This window comes from Heterocephalus glaber, unplaced genomic scaffold (assembly GCF_053883595.1).
Source record: "Heterocephalus glaber isolate CG9 unplaced genomic scaffold, H.glaber_assembly_v1.0 deba00001600, whole genome shotgun sequence".
Classification (NCBI taxonomy): Eukaryota; Metazoa; Chordata; class Mammalia; order Rodentia; family Bathyergidae; genus Heterocephalus; species Heterocephalus glaber.
The window spans coordinates 45,325,739-45,343,304 of record NW_028258372.1 but is presented as its reverse complement, the minus strand read 5'-3'; the positions used below and the strand labels follow the sequence as shown (position 1 = coordinate 45,343,304).

The following is a 17,566-nucleotide window of genomic DNA, read 5'->3' as shown; positions in this document are numbered from 1 at the left end:
CACATACATCTGTAAATAAACCAATAAAATTACACATCAGAGCTTCCCTTTCAAACAAGCTGTTTTAGGAAAACGTCAATTCCTGTGAGTGGCAGAAAAGAAAAACTATCCGGTCTGCAGCTGGGCAGGCCTAGGATTAAATGCCAGCTCTATTACTCACCAACTGTGTGACCTTCGACAAAGGACATTTTCACCTTCGGGGTCCTTTCCTGGAGAGGACTGTGCCACCCTGTGGTAAAGACTCTGGAACCGGCAGCATTAGCCCTTTCTCTCCTTGTGGAGTGTCTGGCTCTCCCACCAAGGGGTGCACTCGCCTCTCTGGGAACCTACATTGGCCTAGGATTGGCTCTAACCAAAACATGAGGCAGCCAGCCTCCCCTGCAACTTCCTGGGCTGGGTGTTAAGCAGCCTGCTTCGGCTCCAGCACACCTGCAATGCTCCTTTTTGAAATGCAGCTGCCTGGTGTGAGAAACATCAGCCACCTGGAGAAGTCACTTAGCGGAAACCACAGTGCCCCAGTAGATAGCCCTGGCTGAGCTCTCAGCTGACAGCCAGCGCGTGCCAGCCATGTGAGGGAACCACCTCGACGCTTGAGCTCGGCCGAACCGCCCGATGACAGCGGCTCTACCTGACTGCAGCGTGAAAACAGAGAGCTGCAGCTGAGTCCACTGTTTCGGGTACACTAAAAACAAAGTCTTGCAGAACACAAAGTCAATAGTGCAATCCATCATATTGACAAGCTAAATAACAAAAATCCATCAACAGATGCAGAACAAGCATTTGGCAAAACCCTGCATGCTGTGATGCTTACTTTACATATCAGTTCGACTGGACACAGGTGCCCAGGGTAGCCTCATTTCCAGGCGTGTGTGTGAGGGCATCTCTGGACGAGACTAGCATTTCAATCAGCAGCAGGAGCAGAGTAGATCACCCCTTGATGTGGGGGGAAGGGCACATCCAATCCTTTGAGGGCCTCAATAGAACCAAAAGTGGGAGAAGAAAGAAATCGCTCCCTTTTCTGCCTTACTGCATGAGCTGGGCATCTCACCTCATCTTCTCCTGCCCTCAGACTGGGATTTATGCCATTGGCTGCCGGTTCTCAGCTACAGACTTGGACTCCACTACATCACTGGGTGTCCACAGTGTCTGGCTCCAAGACAGCGGATTGTGGGCCCCTCCCAGCCTCCATAACTGCATGAGCCAACTCCTCATGATGAATCTCTTTTCATACTACACTTGTATGTATATATGACTCTGTTTCCCAGAGAATCCTTCCTAGTACACTCTTCATGCAAAAAACACGCAAAACATATAGGAATTGAGAGACCATCCTTAACTGGATAGAAAGTATTTGTAAAACAAACAAACAAAAACCTCTAGCTAACAGATTTAAATAGTGGGAAACTAGAAGCTTTCACAGCAGTCAGGGATAAAGCATGGGTAACCCCCTTACAACTTCTTTTCAATATTATACCAGCAGTCATAGTTAATGCAATAAAACAAAATTAAGAGTAAAAAAAAAAAAGAAAGAAAGAAAAAGAAAAAAGGAAACACAGGCACACAGACTGAGAATGAAGAAATAAAACTGTCTTTGCCAGGCCTGGTGGCATATGTCTGTAATCCCAGCACTCAAGAGGCAGAGGCAAGAGGATTGCTAACAGTTCAAAGCCAGCCTGGACTACAACGTGAGACCCTACAGAGAGAGACAGACACACAGACAGACAGACAGAGACACAGACTGAGACTTTGTATACACAAGGCAGGGTCATATATGTAGGATACCTGAAAGAATCACCAAAAGTCACCTAGAACTAATCAGCAATTATAAAGCAAGATTATAGGATGGAAGATTAATATACAAAATGACTTGATTTTCTATATACCAGCAATGAATAAATGGAAGTTGAAATTAAAAGGATAATACCATTTACATCATTAGTCCAAAACACAAGATACTTAGGTATAAATCTAACCAAATATATACAAGACTAATATGAAGAAAACTAAAAAACTCTCAGAAACAATCACAGAAGAACTAAATAGAGAGGTATTGCATGTTTTCACTGAACACTGAATATTCAGAAGACTCGGTATTGTCGAGGTGTCAGTTCTCCCCAATTTAATCTACAGATTCAATGTGATCCGGGTCAAAATCCCATCAAATTATTTTGTGGACATTAACAAAGTGACTGGAAAGTTCTTACAGAGAGGGAAAGGACCTAGAACAGCCAACACAATATTGACAAAAAACAAAGTCAGAAGAATAGCGCTCACTACCTGTTAAGATTTTCACTGTGGGAAAACTAGAAGATACCACTGCACACCTATGAGGATGGCCAACACCCAGGACTCTGAGAGCACCAACAGCTGGCAGGGATGTGAAGTGACACAAATGCCCCTTCTCTGCCGGTGGGGATGCCAAATGGTACAGCCCCTCCATCAGACAACAGTTTGGCAGTTTCTCACAAAAATGAATCCATTCTTACCATATAAGCTAGCAATTAGATCCCTTGGTATTTACCCAAATGAGCTGAAAACTCATGTCCACACAAAACTCCATACACAGACGTCTATAGCGGCTTTATTTGTAATTCCAAACTTGGAAGCAATTGAGAAGTCCTTCTACAGGCAAATGGGTGAGCTGTAGCAGACAGTGGGATATTATTCAGTGCTAAAGAGCAATGAGCTGGCGAGCCATGAGGAGACACTGAGAAGACTCCATCGCATATTACTAAGAGAAAGAGGCCCTGTTAGAAAGGCCGCATGCTATGCGATTCCAATTACCTGACATTCTAGAGAAGGCAAACTATGGAGACAGTAAATAGATCCGTGCCTAGGAGGGACTCGGGGGAAGGGGCCAACAGGTAGACTACAGAGGAGTTTTAGGGGAGTAAGCTCCTCTACACGATACTCTAATGCTGAGCGAGTCATCATGCATTTCTCAAACCCACCATCTGCACCCACCAAGACTGCACCCTCCCGTAAACGGCGGACTTCCAGTGCCAGTGATGTGTTGGCGCCCACACGCCCTCACACGTGCGCTGCTGTGGTGCCAGGTGAGGGCACGGCGAGTGGGAGCTCCCAGTGGTCTCTGCTCAGTTCTGGTGCGAACCTGAAACTGCTTCCCGAAGTAAAGCCTATTCAAAAGACAAAAGCCTCACAGAACAGTGAGCGATCACAAATGGTGGGGGCGGTTTTAAGTCACAAAACTTTAGAGCAATAGACAGCTAAGACGCTGTCTGTGGAAGAGACAGTCCCTGCTCCTATCTTCCTCTATAGTAGAGCCCTTGGGTTTGGGCTGGATACATGGCTTCCTCTTGGCCAACGCGGCCACAGGACTGAGCTCCAACACTCGGACACGAGTGGATATAATCTAAGCAACTTTCAGATCACGCTGGACAAGAAGAGGGCTGTCTTCTCCCCTCCTCCCCTTCTGTCCTGTACACCACACAGGCAGCGGACATGACAGCCGGCGGGAGGCGGAAGCACATGCTAAGGGCCTCACGGGAACCCAGGGAAGGAGCCAGGGGAGCTATCTAGACACCATGCCGGCCGCGGACCACAGAGCTCTTCACGCTCTGCTCTGCTGCCGAGCCTCTCAGCGAGCTGTGCTAAAGATCAAGTGCAGAATGGAGAGAAAAACCAGCCCTGAAGACCCGTATCCAAATCAGCCCCAGAGCCATAAGGCACTGTTACCTTCAGGCAGGGCCTCCCAGTGGTGCTTCCCAAAACCTGCTTGCATTGCATTTCATTTCGTTTCATTTCATTTCATTTCGGCACCGAGGATTGAACCCAGGGCCTGAAGCATACTAAGCACATGCTCTACCCTGAGCTATGCGCTCAGCCCCCACCTCTGCCATTTTGAATGAGCATCGCTGATTCTGACACACTCCCTGTCTCTGGGATGAGGTCTAAACTCGGCAGTGAAACATGCAGAGTCGTCACAATCCACACCTGCCGCTGACCTGCACCCAACTCTTCCCTCGCCCATCGTCCACTGCATTCCAGTCCTGTCCCGTGGTCTGCAGCTCCTGGCCCACGCTACACTTTCCCTCGCCCCAGCAGCACGGCACAAGCTTGCCCATGCATCTGTGGGCCTACCTCTTCCTTGGCTCCTCAGCACCCTTCTCTAGTCGGCTGGCTCCTGCTCATCTTTCAGCAGGCTCAGCATCACCATCCTCTCTAGGAAACTGTCCTTCAGGGCTGCAGAGTCCGCTCATGTACCAGGGATTCGAGGTAAGCTAAAGACTGCGTTTCCCAGACTCCCAGCTGGGTCCATGTGACTCGATGCTGGCCAATGGCATGAGCAGGAGTGGCAGGCGCTCTCCCAAACTGCCCTCAGAAGGAGAGTTCCCAGTGCCTGACCATGGGCCAGTCATGTCTTGGGAATAATTCAGCCACACCCCAGACACGGCAACACACCAAGATGGCAAAACAGGAGACAAAAGAAGCAGCACACGCTCACATGTACCTGTAGTTTCCACTATTTGGAATACTGAGGCAGGAGGATTACTTCAGCCCAGGATTCTGGAGTGCTGTGTTTTGCTTTTGGTTTTGGTTTTCTGCAGTACTGCAGATGAAACCCAGGGGTACTCTCCCACTGAGCTACATCCTCAGCCCTTCCAATTTTACTGCAAGACCAGGTATCACTGAGTTGCCCAGGTGATCAAGCTTGTGATCTTCCTGGGTCAGCCTCCTAAGTAGCTGGGATTGGGTGTGAAACGTCACAGCTGGCGAGGGTTTGTGGCCAGCCTGGGCAACACAGTGAGGCCCAGACCCCTCAAAGGGTGGTGAGGATGACAGTAAAAGACTCTATGTCTCCACACCTTCAAACTGACACCAGACTTCTGAGATATGTGTGAAAATAACGGTGGTGAAAGAGAGATTTAAGTTTACTTTTAATTCTGACTACAAATTCCCTCTGGGACCTGCAGGAGCTACTGAATCAAACCCTTCTATTCCAGGAAAGGCGGATGTGTGGCTTGGTGGTAGAGGACAACATGCTCAGCACGGAGAGGCCCTGAGCCTGAACACACACGCACATGCGACACATGCACACACACATGCCTGCACACACAGAGGCAGCAGCAGAAGCCATTGCAGGAGATGAACCACAGAACCACCTGAAGGGCTCACAGTGAGACCGGAAATTTCATGGTCTCGGAATCGATTCAAACAATTCAAGTCGGGGGCCGGCAGGCGGGGCCCAGTCATCCCGACCTGTGAATCTTCCACCCCGTGTCTTAGCCGAGGCTCAACACGCAGCCCTGCCCTGGAGGAGGAGAGGTTTATTCCTACTCAGTCACAGTCCGAGTCTCCGAGTCAGGCAGCTCCCAGGAAGAAGCTGCTTGGCAGGAGGACGAGGGGCGCTGTACCCTTCCGGGACACCGGGGACCTCTCTCCCAGCCAGGCCCCACCTCGCACCAGCAGGTTAGCTTCAGCACCTGGACTTGCAAAGGGCAGGCGGCTCTTCCCCATTTAGTACGGACGCCGCTCCGGGGTGCCTGTTCCTGCCCCACTTCCTGCTTGACAGAGGAGGAAAGTGTGGTGCTTACCTCTGGAGACTCTGTAGACTTCATAAAAAGAATAGGAGTGGAAGCCCAGTGACGCAAGCAGGTAGAGCAACAGTTCCCACCGGGGCAGCACGGTGCCCTGGTGCGGCATTCCCAGCGCCTGAGGTGAGTTTCTAGAAAGAGACACGGAGACAAAGAATGAGCTTCGGCCAGACAGACAAAGCCTGCACTCCAGGTCGTTGGCACTCCAGGGACGAACTGCTGCCCTGGACCACATAGACGCAACCCGTCAATCCGCCTCCGCCCTGTGACTCTGCCCCAGGCTCCCACATCGAACGTACCACACGCACACATGCACACACACGCACGCACACTCCTGAGTGGTGAGCTCTTCTCCAAGTGTTCAGCCTTCCATCACAGCACACCCTAGAGTTCTCTCCTCCACCATGATGGTCCCGTCCCCTCTGCAGGGTGGACTTTGGAGACAGGGACCATGATTCCCCACTCAGTGAGGTAGCCCAGAAATCACCAGGCTTTGAGTGACTGCCACACCAGGGGCTGTCCTGGATGTCCACACAGCTCAGGGCAGATACTGCATCTGCCCTGGCCACAGAAAGCTTGAAAAAGAAAACAGAAAGCCCGTTGCTGTTAAACACGTTTGGGTTTGGTCTAGGAGGGTCCTGCTAGCACTGATCCTACTGTGCTGCAGCGCAGGCCCTGTCTCAGTAAACCCACGCTCTGGTGGCCCTGCAAATCTGCTCACATATTTCTTCGGTAGCGTGGGCTTGGAAGGCCCTATAAAACTACCAACCTTCTTATCCTGGAGAGTGTGGATTGACAAGTCTCTTTTTTAAAAAAAGGAGCTATAGCTGGGTGTGATGGCACAGGCCTACAGTCCCAGCACTACAGGAGGCTGAGGCAGGAGAATTGCCAAGCTTGAGCCCAGCCTGAGAAATTTAGTGATTTAGAAAGACCCTGTCCCAAAATAAATTTTAAAAGGCTGGAGATGTAGCTCAGTGCCAAGGCCCTGGGTTTTATCCCCAGTAAAGCAAGAGAGACAGGGAGAGGGGGAGAGGGAGGGAGGGAAAGAGGGAAAGAGGGAAAGAGGGAAAGAGGGAAAGAGGGAAAGAGAGAAAGAGAGAAAGAGAGAAAGAGAGAAAGGAAAAGAGAAAGGAAGAGAGAAAGGAAGAGAGAAAGGGGGGGGGGAGAGAGAGAGAGAATAGGGGCTGCTGGCCCTAAAGAGTTCCAGAAACCTATAGCACAAAGCCACAGAACTCCGCAGAGCTGGAGGATGGCAGCACCAGGCAGTGGCAGTAACCAGTGGTGCCAAATGACCCTGACTGGTGTCAGGAGCAGCATGCAGTGACAGGGCAGGGGTATGTGGCATCTGATGGGTCGGTGGAGACCAGCAGAAGCTGCTAAGAGGAGCTCCAGAGCAGCTGACAGGCTCAGAGCTGACCAGGGCAGGGGAGCTGGCACACTAAGCACCTAGGGCAACAGGCAGTGGGAATCCCAGAGCTGCAACACAAGGCCCAGAGCCTCCAGCAGAACTCTACTTTGCTGATTCCTAATTTCTGTCTGAACTGAGCAAGAGAACCCTCAACCTCCACAGCCCTGAGGTGTTGGCAGTGCCAGCACCTAGTGTTGTGCCCAGAATGCAGCAAGAAGGGATGCCAGGTGCTCTGTGAACAGCAGATGGCTTCCAAAGCCGAAAGAAAAGCAAAGCACAGGGGACCTCCAAGCTTCTGCTAAGCTAACAGCCCTAACCTCCCCATTCTCTTCAAATGCCATCCCACAAGCCTAAATCACAAAGGGCTGATAAAAGCCACCCTGCCACCCACGCCACTGAGCTTCCTGAAGGGCAGCTCATGACGCCGCTCAGGGGCCCTCCCCTAACGGTCGCTGCTCCTACACAGTACCTGAGTTCTTATGGAGACACGCAGTCAGTGAGCACAGCACCACAGCAGCTGAGTGCAGGACCTTGAGCAGTTCTAGCCAAGGGGAAGTGGGTGCAGGGGCGTGAACCTGGGGTCCTCCTTTCTTGATCACCAGAGACAGGGCAGGCACTTTGGACCAAGAAGTGAAAGTCCCTTGAACAACAAGGTAGAAGGCACCTCTGTCCCTAACTCCATGAACCACCCCGGACCTGTCCACCCGGGCTGTCTCCAGAAAGAGAAATGCACTTCTGGGTTGTTCACACCTGCACCAGTGCAGATCTCTCTGTCAAGGCCACCACATCTATGTCCTAAGTATCAGCAAAAATGGTATGAAAAGCTGGGTCCTAAAATTCTGCAAATTAAGTGATCTCAAATATTTCCCAGTAACAGAGTTAACTCATGTCCTCTTACGGATCGCATTGCTTCACTTAAATACATGCTGTGGTGGTAGCAAAATAAATAAGAGCAAAATCGTAAGCCCTGTGCAAGCACTTCTGATGTACGACAGTAATGCCAAACCCCAGCATTCACATGGTTTCCCACTTTGTTTCACAGCAGCCAGGTGGGGCCGGGAAATCAGGAGAGCGAGGGAAGTGGGCATAGGCGACAGGTGTGAAGAAGTCACCAGCAGAAACAACTGAGCCAGGACACAAAAGCAAGTACTCCACAGTGCCAGGGAATGGGGATGCTACATACGGAGAAGTATACTACAGTTTTTAAATGTCCAAGCCTTAAAGTTTCCCAAGAACTCTCAAAAAATGCCCACGTTTCTATTTCTCATCCCCTAAACAAGCATGTTCTTTGGTAGAAGGCATCGTGCTTAAAGCTGGAAGATGTGCTCCTACCGCAGACCTTAGCAAGCTCAGCATATGATTCCTTTTCTCTCCTAAGTAAGAATTTTCAACTTTTCAGTTGAAGAAAGCTTTCTGTGGCTCCTCTTTGTCATATCTGAATTGCCGAGATCACTGCTGCACGTTAGGGCTCTTGTGAAGTAAAATAAGGGCTACACATAAGCACTGTGGCCCTGGGACAGTCAGTCAAATAAGGGGGCCGGCGCTAAGTGCCTGCTGGATGGGGGCAGCGCAGACAGATGCATGGGAGCAGGTAGGACAGAGCTTGGCAGCAAAGGATTGCATCCTGAACTCAGCAGAGTGCAGGGCTCAGCCTATGAAATGTTCATTGCTGGACTTTTCCATTTAGTGTTTTCAAAACATGGCTGAGCACAGGTAAGTGTCACCTCAGACAAGGGAGACCACTGGACATGTACTCACTCGAGGGGAGCTTCCCAAAGAAGCCCTTGGTCCTGCGGTAGCCTAGAAGCAGGGCCTTGTGGAAGTGGAGAGGAAGTGCTGGAACCCAGGCGGAGATGAGGGGACATTAAGCTGTACCTGGCATCAAATGGGTCTAGGAGTCAGGTGGTTGGAAGACCATGGGTCTCAAAGCTAAATGCCGTTGACAAGACTACAAAATTCAAGACATTTAATATCAGCTGTGGTAGGAACTCGTAGCAGAAGTTTCCCCGGCTTGAGAGAAAAGAAAGTCAGACGGAGGTCAGAAGATCTTTCTCAATCTCTGGGGTGTAAGAGCCCCGAGGTTGGTTACTTCAAGGAATATCTACGTGGGAATCAGAACTCAAGAGGCCCAGAGTAAAATCTTAGCCATAAAATGACAGGAACTCAGCTAACAGCTTTTTCTATACCATTTACTTTGCAATTTATCACTTCATGTGCTTTCAAAACTGCTAGCCATCTCTCAGATCCTCACAAGACAGCTAACTTTAGCTTCTGTTCAGAAATCGCAGTCCTGCTCAGGGAGAAGAAAGGATCTTCCCAAGGACACAGAAAAGCCAGCCATGGGCCAAAAACTTAGGACCAACAGTCCCAGCTCCCACTCTCTCACGGGCAGAAATTCTGTTCCTTTATTTAGGGAGAGTAGAATAGCACACTATGCCAGACCTGAAATGCACAGAAACACAACTGCTGTGAGATGCTCTCTCCCAGAAATTTCCAGCATCATTTCAAGATTCCTTTATTTCTCATTCATCCAACAAATGGATTACAACACTTCCATTTTAAATTGTCTGCTCCCAAGTCTTGATACAGCACCACATGGGTAGCAGAGGACCCTCAAAGCCGCAGTTCCCATCCTGAAGCCAGCACCCTTCAGAATAGCATCGCCATCACCACTTCTGCCAACTAAAGGCCCAGGCTCCCAAACATACGTTTTCCTCTACCGAGCTTTCTTGTACTTTTCTTATAGGTCACCCAAGCTGAAAAAGCACTTGACAAGGACTATGTCCTTCAGTCATTGCAACAACCCCTCAAGGGTGGTACTTCTGTGGTCGTCATTTAACACCAGAGGAAAATGAGGGCCAGAGAGGCTAAGAGATCTGCCCCAAGCCAGTGGCTGGCTGGCAGTGGAACTCAGCCTCTCCCACAAAGGTTAGCTCCACAGCCCTTCCTCAGCCACCACACTGCCCTCGCAGTGCCTGGGTTCATTTTTTTCAAAATCTAAAATGAAATCAATCAAAAGGCTAGCAGGGAATGTAAGCTATCTGGATGTAAGTGAGTTTCAAAAGTTACACTTTTAGATACTCCTGAAGAAAACCTGACAAACTAAATGTACTCAAAATACACATGAAATATCTAGCTCTTGCATATTCCTTAAAAGATGTACTGAAGAAGGGAAACTGAACCAAACCCACTTACCTCGTTTATAAAGGGGAAGCAGCAGGCGCAAAGAGACAAGGGCTGAGGCAAACTGGAATCATTAATGGAGGGATAAACAGGCCCTCCGGACAACACCACAGTAAAAGCCTAAGGAGCTCAGGCCCACTGCAACGGTGGCAGCTTTGAGATTTGCACTCTTCCCCAGGTCCCCCTTTCACGGGACAGAAGCCCATTCTACAGAATACAAATTACAAGATCCGCCCAGGAAAACCCAGCTGGCCCCTCACGGTGCCCTCCTGTATCAGTTTCCTCCAAGTGCTTCAAGACAGCCACGCTCTTACACCGCATCACACCGCACAGGGCAGCAGGAGATGGCGTGGAAGAATCTGCAGACTGGGCCCAAAGTCGGATTACAGAGTGTCGCATAATACATACGCACTGCTCCCAAATCTGCAGGGAATCGTGGGTCAGTTATGCGCCACTGCTTAATAACTGGTGCCAACAGGTGGTGGCTGCAAACAACGGAGACCTCTCCCCTCAAGATGCTGTGTACGGGCAATCAGGGCTGCTCTGCTGATGTCACCACTGAGGTCACGCATGAGACCAGAGTGAACCCACAGCCGACAGGGCAGGAGGGGCTCACAGCTGGCGTTCGGGGCTACAGGGCCCCGTGAGGGGTGCACCCTCCAGCAAGAGGGACTGGGCTTGGGGTGCACAGCATGCAGCCAAGGGGCACAAAGAACCTAAGGGCCAGGCTTCACTAGCCAGTGCAAACCAAAGCCCAGCCAGAGTCAAAGGGAGGGCATCTCGTCATGGGAGGGGCAGTAACAGCACCAGCAGGCAGCTGGGCAATCTGTGTCATCAAGTGCATGCCCAACAGTTACTGATAAGGCAAATCCAGAATTAGCTGGGAAATTGCATTGCTCAATGGATCTTTTTCCTCTCCTGGTCATGGGGTAAAGCCTAGGGCCTCACACATGCTGAGCATGAGCTGTCACTGAACTACACCCAGCCCAAATGGCTCCTTAGTGTACGAAATGTCACAACAGTTGTCCCCGACACACACACATACCCAGTCACCTGCTGTGTAACAGCGTTTCAGTCAACACGGACGTACATATGAAGGAGGTCCCGTAAGATCAGATGGCCTGGTGAAATTGCAGCCATCTTTGTTCGCGTAACTGCACCCCATGAAGTTCACACTGTGACAAAACTCGCCTATATGACGCATTTCTCTGAGTGTATCCCTGTCACTGACAACTGTCTATGTGCAATTTTGTACACAATTAAAATACACATTTAAAAATGTTCATATACATTGAAGTATGAATAAATGTATGTTTATACACATCGTGATGTATATTTAAAACATACATGAACATTCACTCATACATATACACGTACATTTAAAATATATATGAATATATGTATCTATAATTATAAATATAATTACAAAATTTATGTTCCCAAAACAGAGCTTCAAAACCAGGGAGCACCTTACTGCCATCTGGTTGACCTCTGTCCGGCTTGGGAATTGCTCTTACAGTGACCTACTGGCCATGTCCAGCACCTTCACGAGGCGGAGAAACTGCTCCTATGCAGTAATGGTCGTCATCATGTTTATTCCTTAAACACAGTCCAAATCTGCCCCTCTATTTTTAAAAACTTTTCTGTCACTCGTCCTATTACACTTCCTGGAACTGAGAACAGGGAGGCCAGATAATGTGACCCACATCAGAAGGCAGCTCCAGAGTCAGAATGTCCAAGTTTGCATCCCAGAGTCTCCACTCTCCTTCCGGAAGGCCAAGACAAGTGCATAGCCACTCTGTGCCTCGATTTCCTTACATGTTAAGTGGGGATAACCTTCAGAGGGTTGCTGTGAGGATTAAATGGGTTTATGAACTGAGAGAACAGTAGTTGGGCATAGAAAGCACTGAAATGCTTATTGCTGCATATAATGGTATTGCTATGTTTAAGTACACTGAAAGGCTGTATTCTTCTTTCCAACAATAATCCTTCAAATATTTAAAGATAATTAATTCTGTCCACTCGCCCAAGGCGCCTTGTAGAATGAACGTCCATGACTCCTCCAGTTATTTCCTCAGTAGCTTGGCTCCAGACCTCTGACCATCCGTCATCCTGTTGTCTCTTTAATGTACGATATGCTACTTGTCTCTTTGGGTGTAAGAGCCCAGAAACGAGCCCAAAGCTCCAGATGCATCAGAGAATGAGGGTAGGGCAAGGCTATTACTTCTCTTTCAGAAACTGTATACTCCCACTAATGAACTCTTAGACTCGGGTTTTTTTGTGTGTTTTGGGTTTGGTTCCCAAGGTTTACTCAAGAACTCATAAAAATTATTTACGACAAAAAAGTTTTAATATTCATCTTCCTCCTGTTCTTCATCCTGGTTAATCTGGAAGTAATGTCATTTGTAACTTTGTGGGTAGCACCTATGTGCAGCCAATCATGTAGATTATCCTATTCTCCTTCATATACTTTTTGGTAAGATATTTCAAATACTTTAAGGAAAAAGCAGGAAGTCACTGAGATCTTGCTGTTGTTACTTTCGATGGTGACCACCCCTCCATCGAGATTCCTGGCTTTGCCATTCACTTTGATTCTCTCTGGAGAAACTGCTCAAAGTCGGCAGCATCCATTACCTGTCTTGTACAGGACCTGTGTAGTGAAGGGTGAACTTCAGGGCCTGCTTCTTTTTTCTGACCCCTTCACCACAAGCTTCTTCATGGGCACCTTGGCAGCCAAGGAACCAGAGAGCTTAGGCACATTTCTTCACCCAACATTTATCAAAGAACTCCCACTGAAGAGAAACTGCGCTACTTGCAAATGAAATACAAAGAGTTTATTTGCAGGATTCCACCAAGAGGGCTCCCCTAGAGATGCCCATACCCTAATCCCTGGAACCTGGAACTATGTTGTCTTCCCGGCCAAAAAGGATTTTGCACATGTGATTGAAGATCTTTCCCCAGGAACAGTACCCGGAAGTGCCAGGTGGGGCCAGGGTAATCACAAGGTTCCTCCCAGGAGGGAGGCAGGAGGGTCAGAGACAGGCAAAGAACTCTGGAGATGGAGGAAGGAGCCAGAAGCGAAGGAATAGGAGAAGCATCACAAGGAAGGCGGAGAAGGCCAGCACAAGAAGACTCTCCCTGGCTCCTCCAGAGTGGAGTTCTGCAGCGGACCTACGGATCCACACAGAAACGGAGAGTCAGTCTTTGTTGACACGGCCACTACATTCGAGGTAACCTGGCAGATAGGACAGGAACCTCACAGGTCGGCCCTGCAGTCTCAGCTCCTGGCTCTTGGGAGGAAAGTAACTAAAGGGATCTATATAAAACAGACTGCTTTGGAATCCAATCGTTACCAATTTTTTTCAATGTAACTGGAAAAATATTATTTGAAAACAAAATTTTGTACTCCATACTCATTCCTTAGTCATTTTTGGCTTTTCCCATCACACTGATATCAATCTTATAATCAAACACAACTCTAAGCCTTTTTATATGAACTGTAGGAGTCGAATCCATAAGCCGCTAATTCAACAAAGCTACTGATCTGATAATGTGTTTTTTTCTCCTGAAAATGTTCGAGCTATTGAACCTCTTTTAATCACCAAGATCATACCCGGCATGTTTTACACTTCACAGATTAAGGGCATCTGAATGAACCAAAACTATTTTTACAACATTTTAAGTAAACTTTTTATTAAAATACATTTAAGAAAAAAGTGTAAGGCTTTCAAGAAGTGGACACAGCAAGGCAATTGCCTTGAACCTGAATGTCTGGGGTCCCTCATGTCCTTTCCTAGCCACTAAGTCCATCAGAAGGGACCAGTGGCCCGACTCCTGTCCCCAAAGTTTTAGTCTGCTCAGCTGTTTGTGAGACTCACCGACACTGCTTTGCGAGGCAATAACTTGTTCACCGCGTCACCATAGACGATTCCGCTGTGCAAACAATCTGCAGATGCATCTATCCATCCCACTATTGATGACAGGGGAGTTGTTTTTAGCTAGGGCTGTTAGGAGTCACGTTGCTAGAAGAGTCTTCTACAAGTCTTTGGGCACCCATGCAGACACCTCACTGTTGAGGGGCTAGAAATGGAGCAGCTGGGTCCTAGGAGATGTGTATGCCCAACGTTGGTAAGTGCTACTGCAAAACAGATTTCCAAACTACAAACAGAGCTACCATTTGATCCAGCCACCACCTCTTGGAGAATACCCTGAGGAATTAAAGTCAGTATACTAGAGGGGCAGCTACATACTCAGGTTTATTGTGGCACAATCTGTAATAGCCAAGAAAAAGCCTAGGTGCTCATCAACCAATGGACAGAAAAAGAAAACACACATATAAAGGATATATAGATATATTCATCCACGGAGAAGAAGGAAATTTTGTCATTTGCAGGGAAATAGACCTGGATATCATCACATTGATTAAAATGAGTCAGACTCAGAAGGCAAAATATTGCATGTTCTCCCTAACATGTGGAATCTTAAAAAAATAACAAGAAAGGAGAAGGGAGTCTAGGCAATAATAATGTCCAATCCTGGGTTCAATCTCTGGTACTGGGTTAGATAAGACCGCATCTGCACAAGCTTGCTTACGTATTTCCTGTGCAGTCTACCCTTAAGCAATACACAGTCTAACTACATACGGATCTAGTAGCTTCAGGCCTCCAAATCTGTTCCCTGATTATCTAGAATTTCAAAATAAATTTTACAATCAGTTGATCAATTTGTATTTTTGAAAAAAAAAAATCTCCTGGATTTTGATTGTGATTGCACGGATTCTATAGAGCAACAGCATACCCTCTGTTCATGAAATATTCTTTAATTTCAGTGTTTCAGCTTGCAAAGGAGTTTTATCATGAATCAGTGTTGAGTTTTATTGAGTATTTTTTCCTTTACTCTGTATACAGGGTTCAATTCCATTTATCAGTTTTCTAATGTTAGACAGAGCTTACATCACTGGGATAAATCCAAGTTGGTCATGATTTCTTATCCTTTTATATACTTCCAGGTTTGACCTAAAAATGAATTGTCCTAAGACTTTTGCATCGTTTTCATAAAAGCAACCAAGCGGTGGTCCCTCTATTTTTTTTTTTTTTTTTTTTACTGTTTGGATATTTTCACCAGTGAAGCCGTCTGGGCCTGGAAATTTTGTTATGAAAAGGTTTGTAACTACAATCAATTTCTGTAATAGATACAGGACTATTCAGATTTTCTACTTCTCGTATCTTAAGACTTTTTATTGGAAAAACCTGCCGATCTGAATGGTCACAAAATTGCTCATAGTGAGGTAGGATAGAAAAAATAAGACAGGTAGAAAGAAGAGAAGTAAATTATAGCTACAAACTGTCCTTTGAAGAAGACAGCAACTTCCAGGACCCAGCGGAAGTCACTGAGGGGCCCTAAGAGCACCTCTCTTACATGGAGGTGCCCTCCCGCCAGAGCCACCACTCCCAGAATGTCTCAGGAGTACCCGTAAGTCCCCACACTGCCTGGACTGGGAAAGGAAAGAGAGCAGGAACCTGACCCTAAATAACGGAGGAGGTGGAGAGAATCCGAAGAATGCTTAAATTACCCTTTCTAAAACAATACACACACACCCTGCCAGTCCCTGTGGAACGGGCTGGTCCCTTCCAGGGGCTGTGCCCCTTTCCCGGTCTCCTTCCGGAGAAGCACCCAGGTCCCCTGCTATAGGCTGCAGGCAGCAGGCCTCACTGCTCTGAGCTCCCAGGGCTCTCAAATCTGCCTATGACCTCAGGTCCTGAAAACTCCGCTGATTAGGTGGGGAGTTCCTTCCTCACCTCAGCTCCCAGCCTCCGACCTGGCTGCTGAGCAGAGAACCCAACCCGGAGTCCTCCGAAGGTGTCGGGCTGCGGGGAAGGCTTGGGGGCTTGCCTGACAGCAGTCAGAGGACACGCCACGCAGGGCAATTTACAGGCGCGGGGCAGTGCTGCGCGCGGGACAGGCCCGCGCGGGACACGCCCACACGAGACACGCGCCCGCACGGGCCAGGCAGGGATGCCCTCCAGCGTGTTGCAGAGCACGCAGGCCATGGAGCGCCATGGGGCCCGGTCAGAAGCCTTCGTCCCCGAGCAAGGACCGCGGCCTGGGCAGGGCGCCGCTCTGCAAGCTCCAGCTGGCCCGGGACCCCCGCGGGCAGCAGAGCCGGGTCGGCGCCCCCCTCCCCCCGCCCCCGCACGGCGGAAGCGCGAGCGCCAGGCCCAGCCCACGCCGCAGGCCCTCGCGGGAGCCCGGGCGTCGCCAACCCGGCCGGCCGGAGACCGGCAGCTCTGGGGCTGGCGCCGGGAGCAGGCGCTAGGCCGCGGCGGGTGGCGCGACCCGAACCGGGCGGCCCCGCCCCCTCCCTCCCGCCTGAGTCCCGGCCCAGCCCCCGCCCGCCCGCACGCGTCCACCGCGCCCAGAGGCGGCAGCGTCACCTGAGCGCCGCGTCCGGGGCCCGGGCGGGCGCCGGTACGGGAAGGCGGCGGAGCTGCAGCCGCGCGGCCGGGAGCCCAGCGCTGGGGGCCCTGGAGCGAGGACGCGGCTCCAGAGGCCCAGGCTGGGTCGATCTTCTCCCGCGATGGCGATCGCCCTCTGCGAGGCCGGGTTGAACCCTGCGGCTGGGCCGACCTTCTAGCTCGTCCTCCACCGCCCACCCCGCCACAGGCCAGCTGCACTGGCAGGCGCCAGCCAACAGGCGGGGAGGAGCGCCGGGCGCGCACACACAAGAGATCCCCAGTCAGCCCTGGATGTGGGGCGCCCAGCCCAGAGGCATGGGCCTTGCCACATCCAGGACAGACGCTGAAAAAGAAAGTTCCCACTGTTTATCTGAAATGCAAATTCCACCCGGCAGTCTGCTCTCTGCAAATCAGATTTGACTGGCTGTTGAAAATCTGGCAACTCTAGATCAAAAGGTTTGGCAGAGTGAGTGGTACACTAAAAAAGCAGCTCGAGGAGTGTATGCTCTGCTTCTATGAATTGAACTTTTTCAGATCCGACATATAAGCGAGACCATGTGGTGTTTGTCTGTGCCAGGGTTATTTGGCCTGCCCTAACTCGTCCTCCAGATTTACCTGTGCTCTCATAGAATGGCAGGATGTCCTTTTTTAAGGCTTAGTAATGTTCCATTGTGTTTATATACCGTGGGCGCCATTCATCAATTGTTGGACACTTGCATTGTTTCTGTATTTGGACTATTGTGAGTAGTGCTATAAATATCTTTTATGAGCAAAGACTTAAATTTTGTGTACAACTATCCAAAAATAAAGACTTTATGAGAAAAATAATTTATACCATAATAGGGAAAATATACCATAATGTAAAAAAAACCACCATAATGGGGAAAAGCATTTTGGAAACCCATGATTTTCCAAAAGCAGATAAGCAGCAATTCAGTAAAATCTTACTCTTCCTTGTGATGTAT

General features: G+C 49.2%; 1 protein-coding gene and 1 pseudogene across 8 annotated transcripts in view; both read right to left on the bottom strand.

The window, feature by feature from the left end:
• Window positions 1-16,969, bottom strand: part of Hhat (hedgehog acyltransferase) — a 280,152-nt gene extending 263,183 nt beyond the window's left edge. For 2 of the 7 annotated variants that reach the window (XM_021242477.2, XM_087194022.1), the window contains exons 1-3: window positions 14,025-14,145; window positions 7,433-7,579; window positions 5,556-5,686 (exon numbers count right to left, since the gene is read on the bottom strand). In XM_021242477.2, the coding sequence (XP_021098136.1) occupies window positions 5,556-5,664 (109 nt within the window). In that variant the 5' untranslated portion in view covers window positions 5,665-5,686; window positions 7,433-7,579; window positions 14,025-14,145. Of the gene's footprint in view, window positions 1-5,555; window positions 5,687-7,432; window positions 7,580-14,024; window positions 14,146-15,944; window positions 16,329-16,580 lie in introns of those variants that run through there. The other 5 variants (XM_087194021.1, XM_021242479.2, XM_004861997.4 and 2 more) reach the window with 5 other exon arrangements.
• Window positions 7,586-14,115, bottom strand: LOC101705606 (large ribosomal subunit protein eL22 pseudogene; annotated as a pseudogene). Its single transcript, XR_015444285.1, has 2 exons — window positions 14,025-14,115; window positions 7,586-13,317 (listed from the first exon to the last, which is right to left on the bottom strand). The product of XR_015444285.1 is annotated as a large ribosomal subunit protein eL22 pseudogene (transcript).
• Window positions 16,970-17,566: the final 597 nt, after the last annotated feature.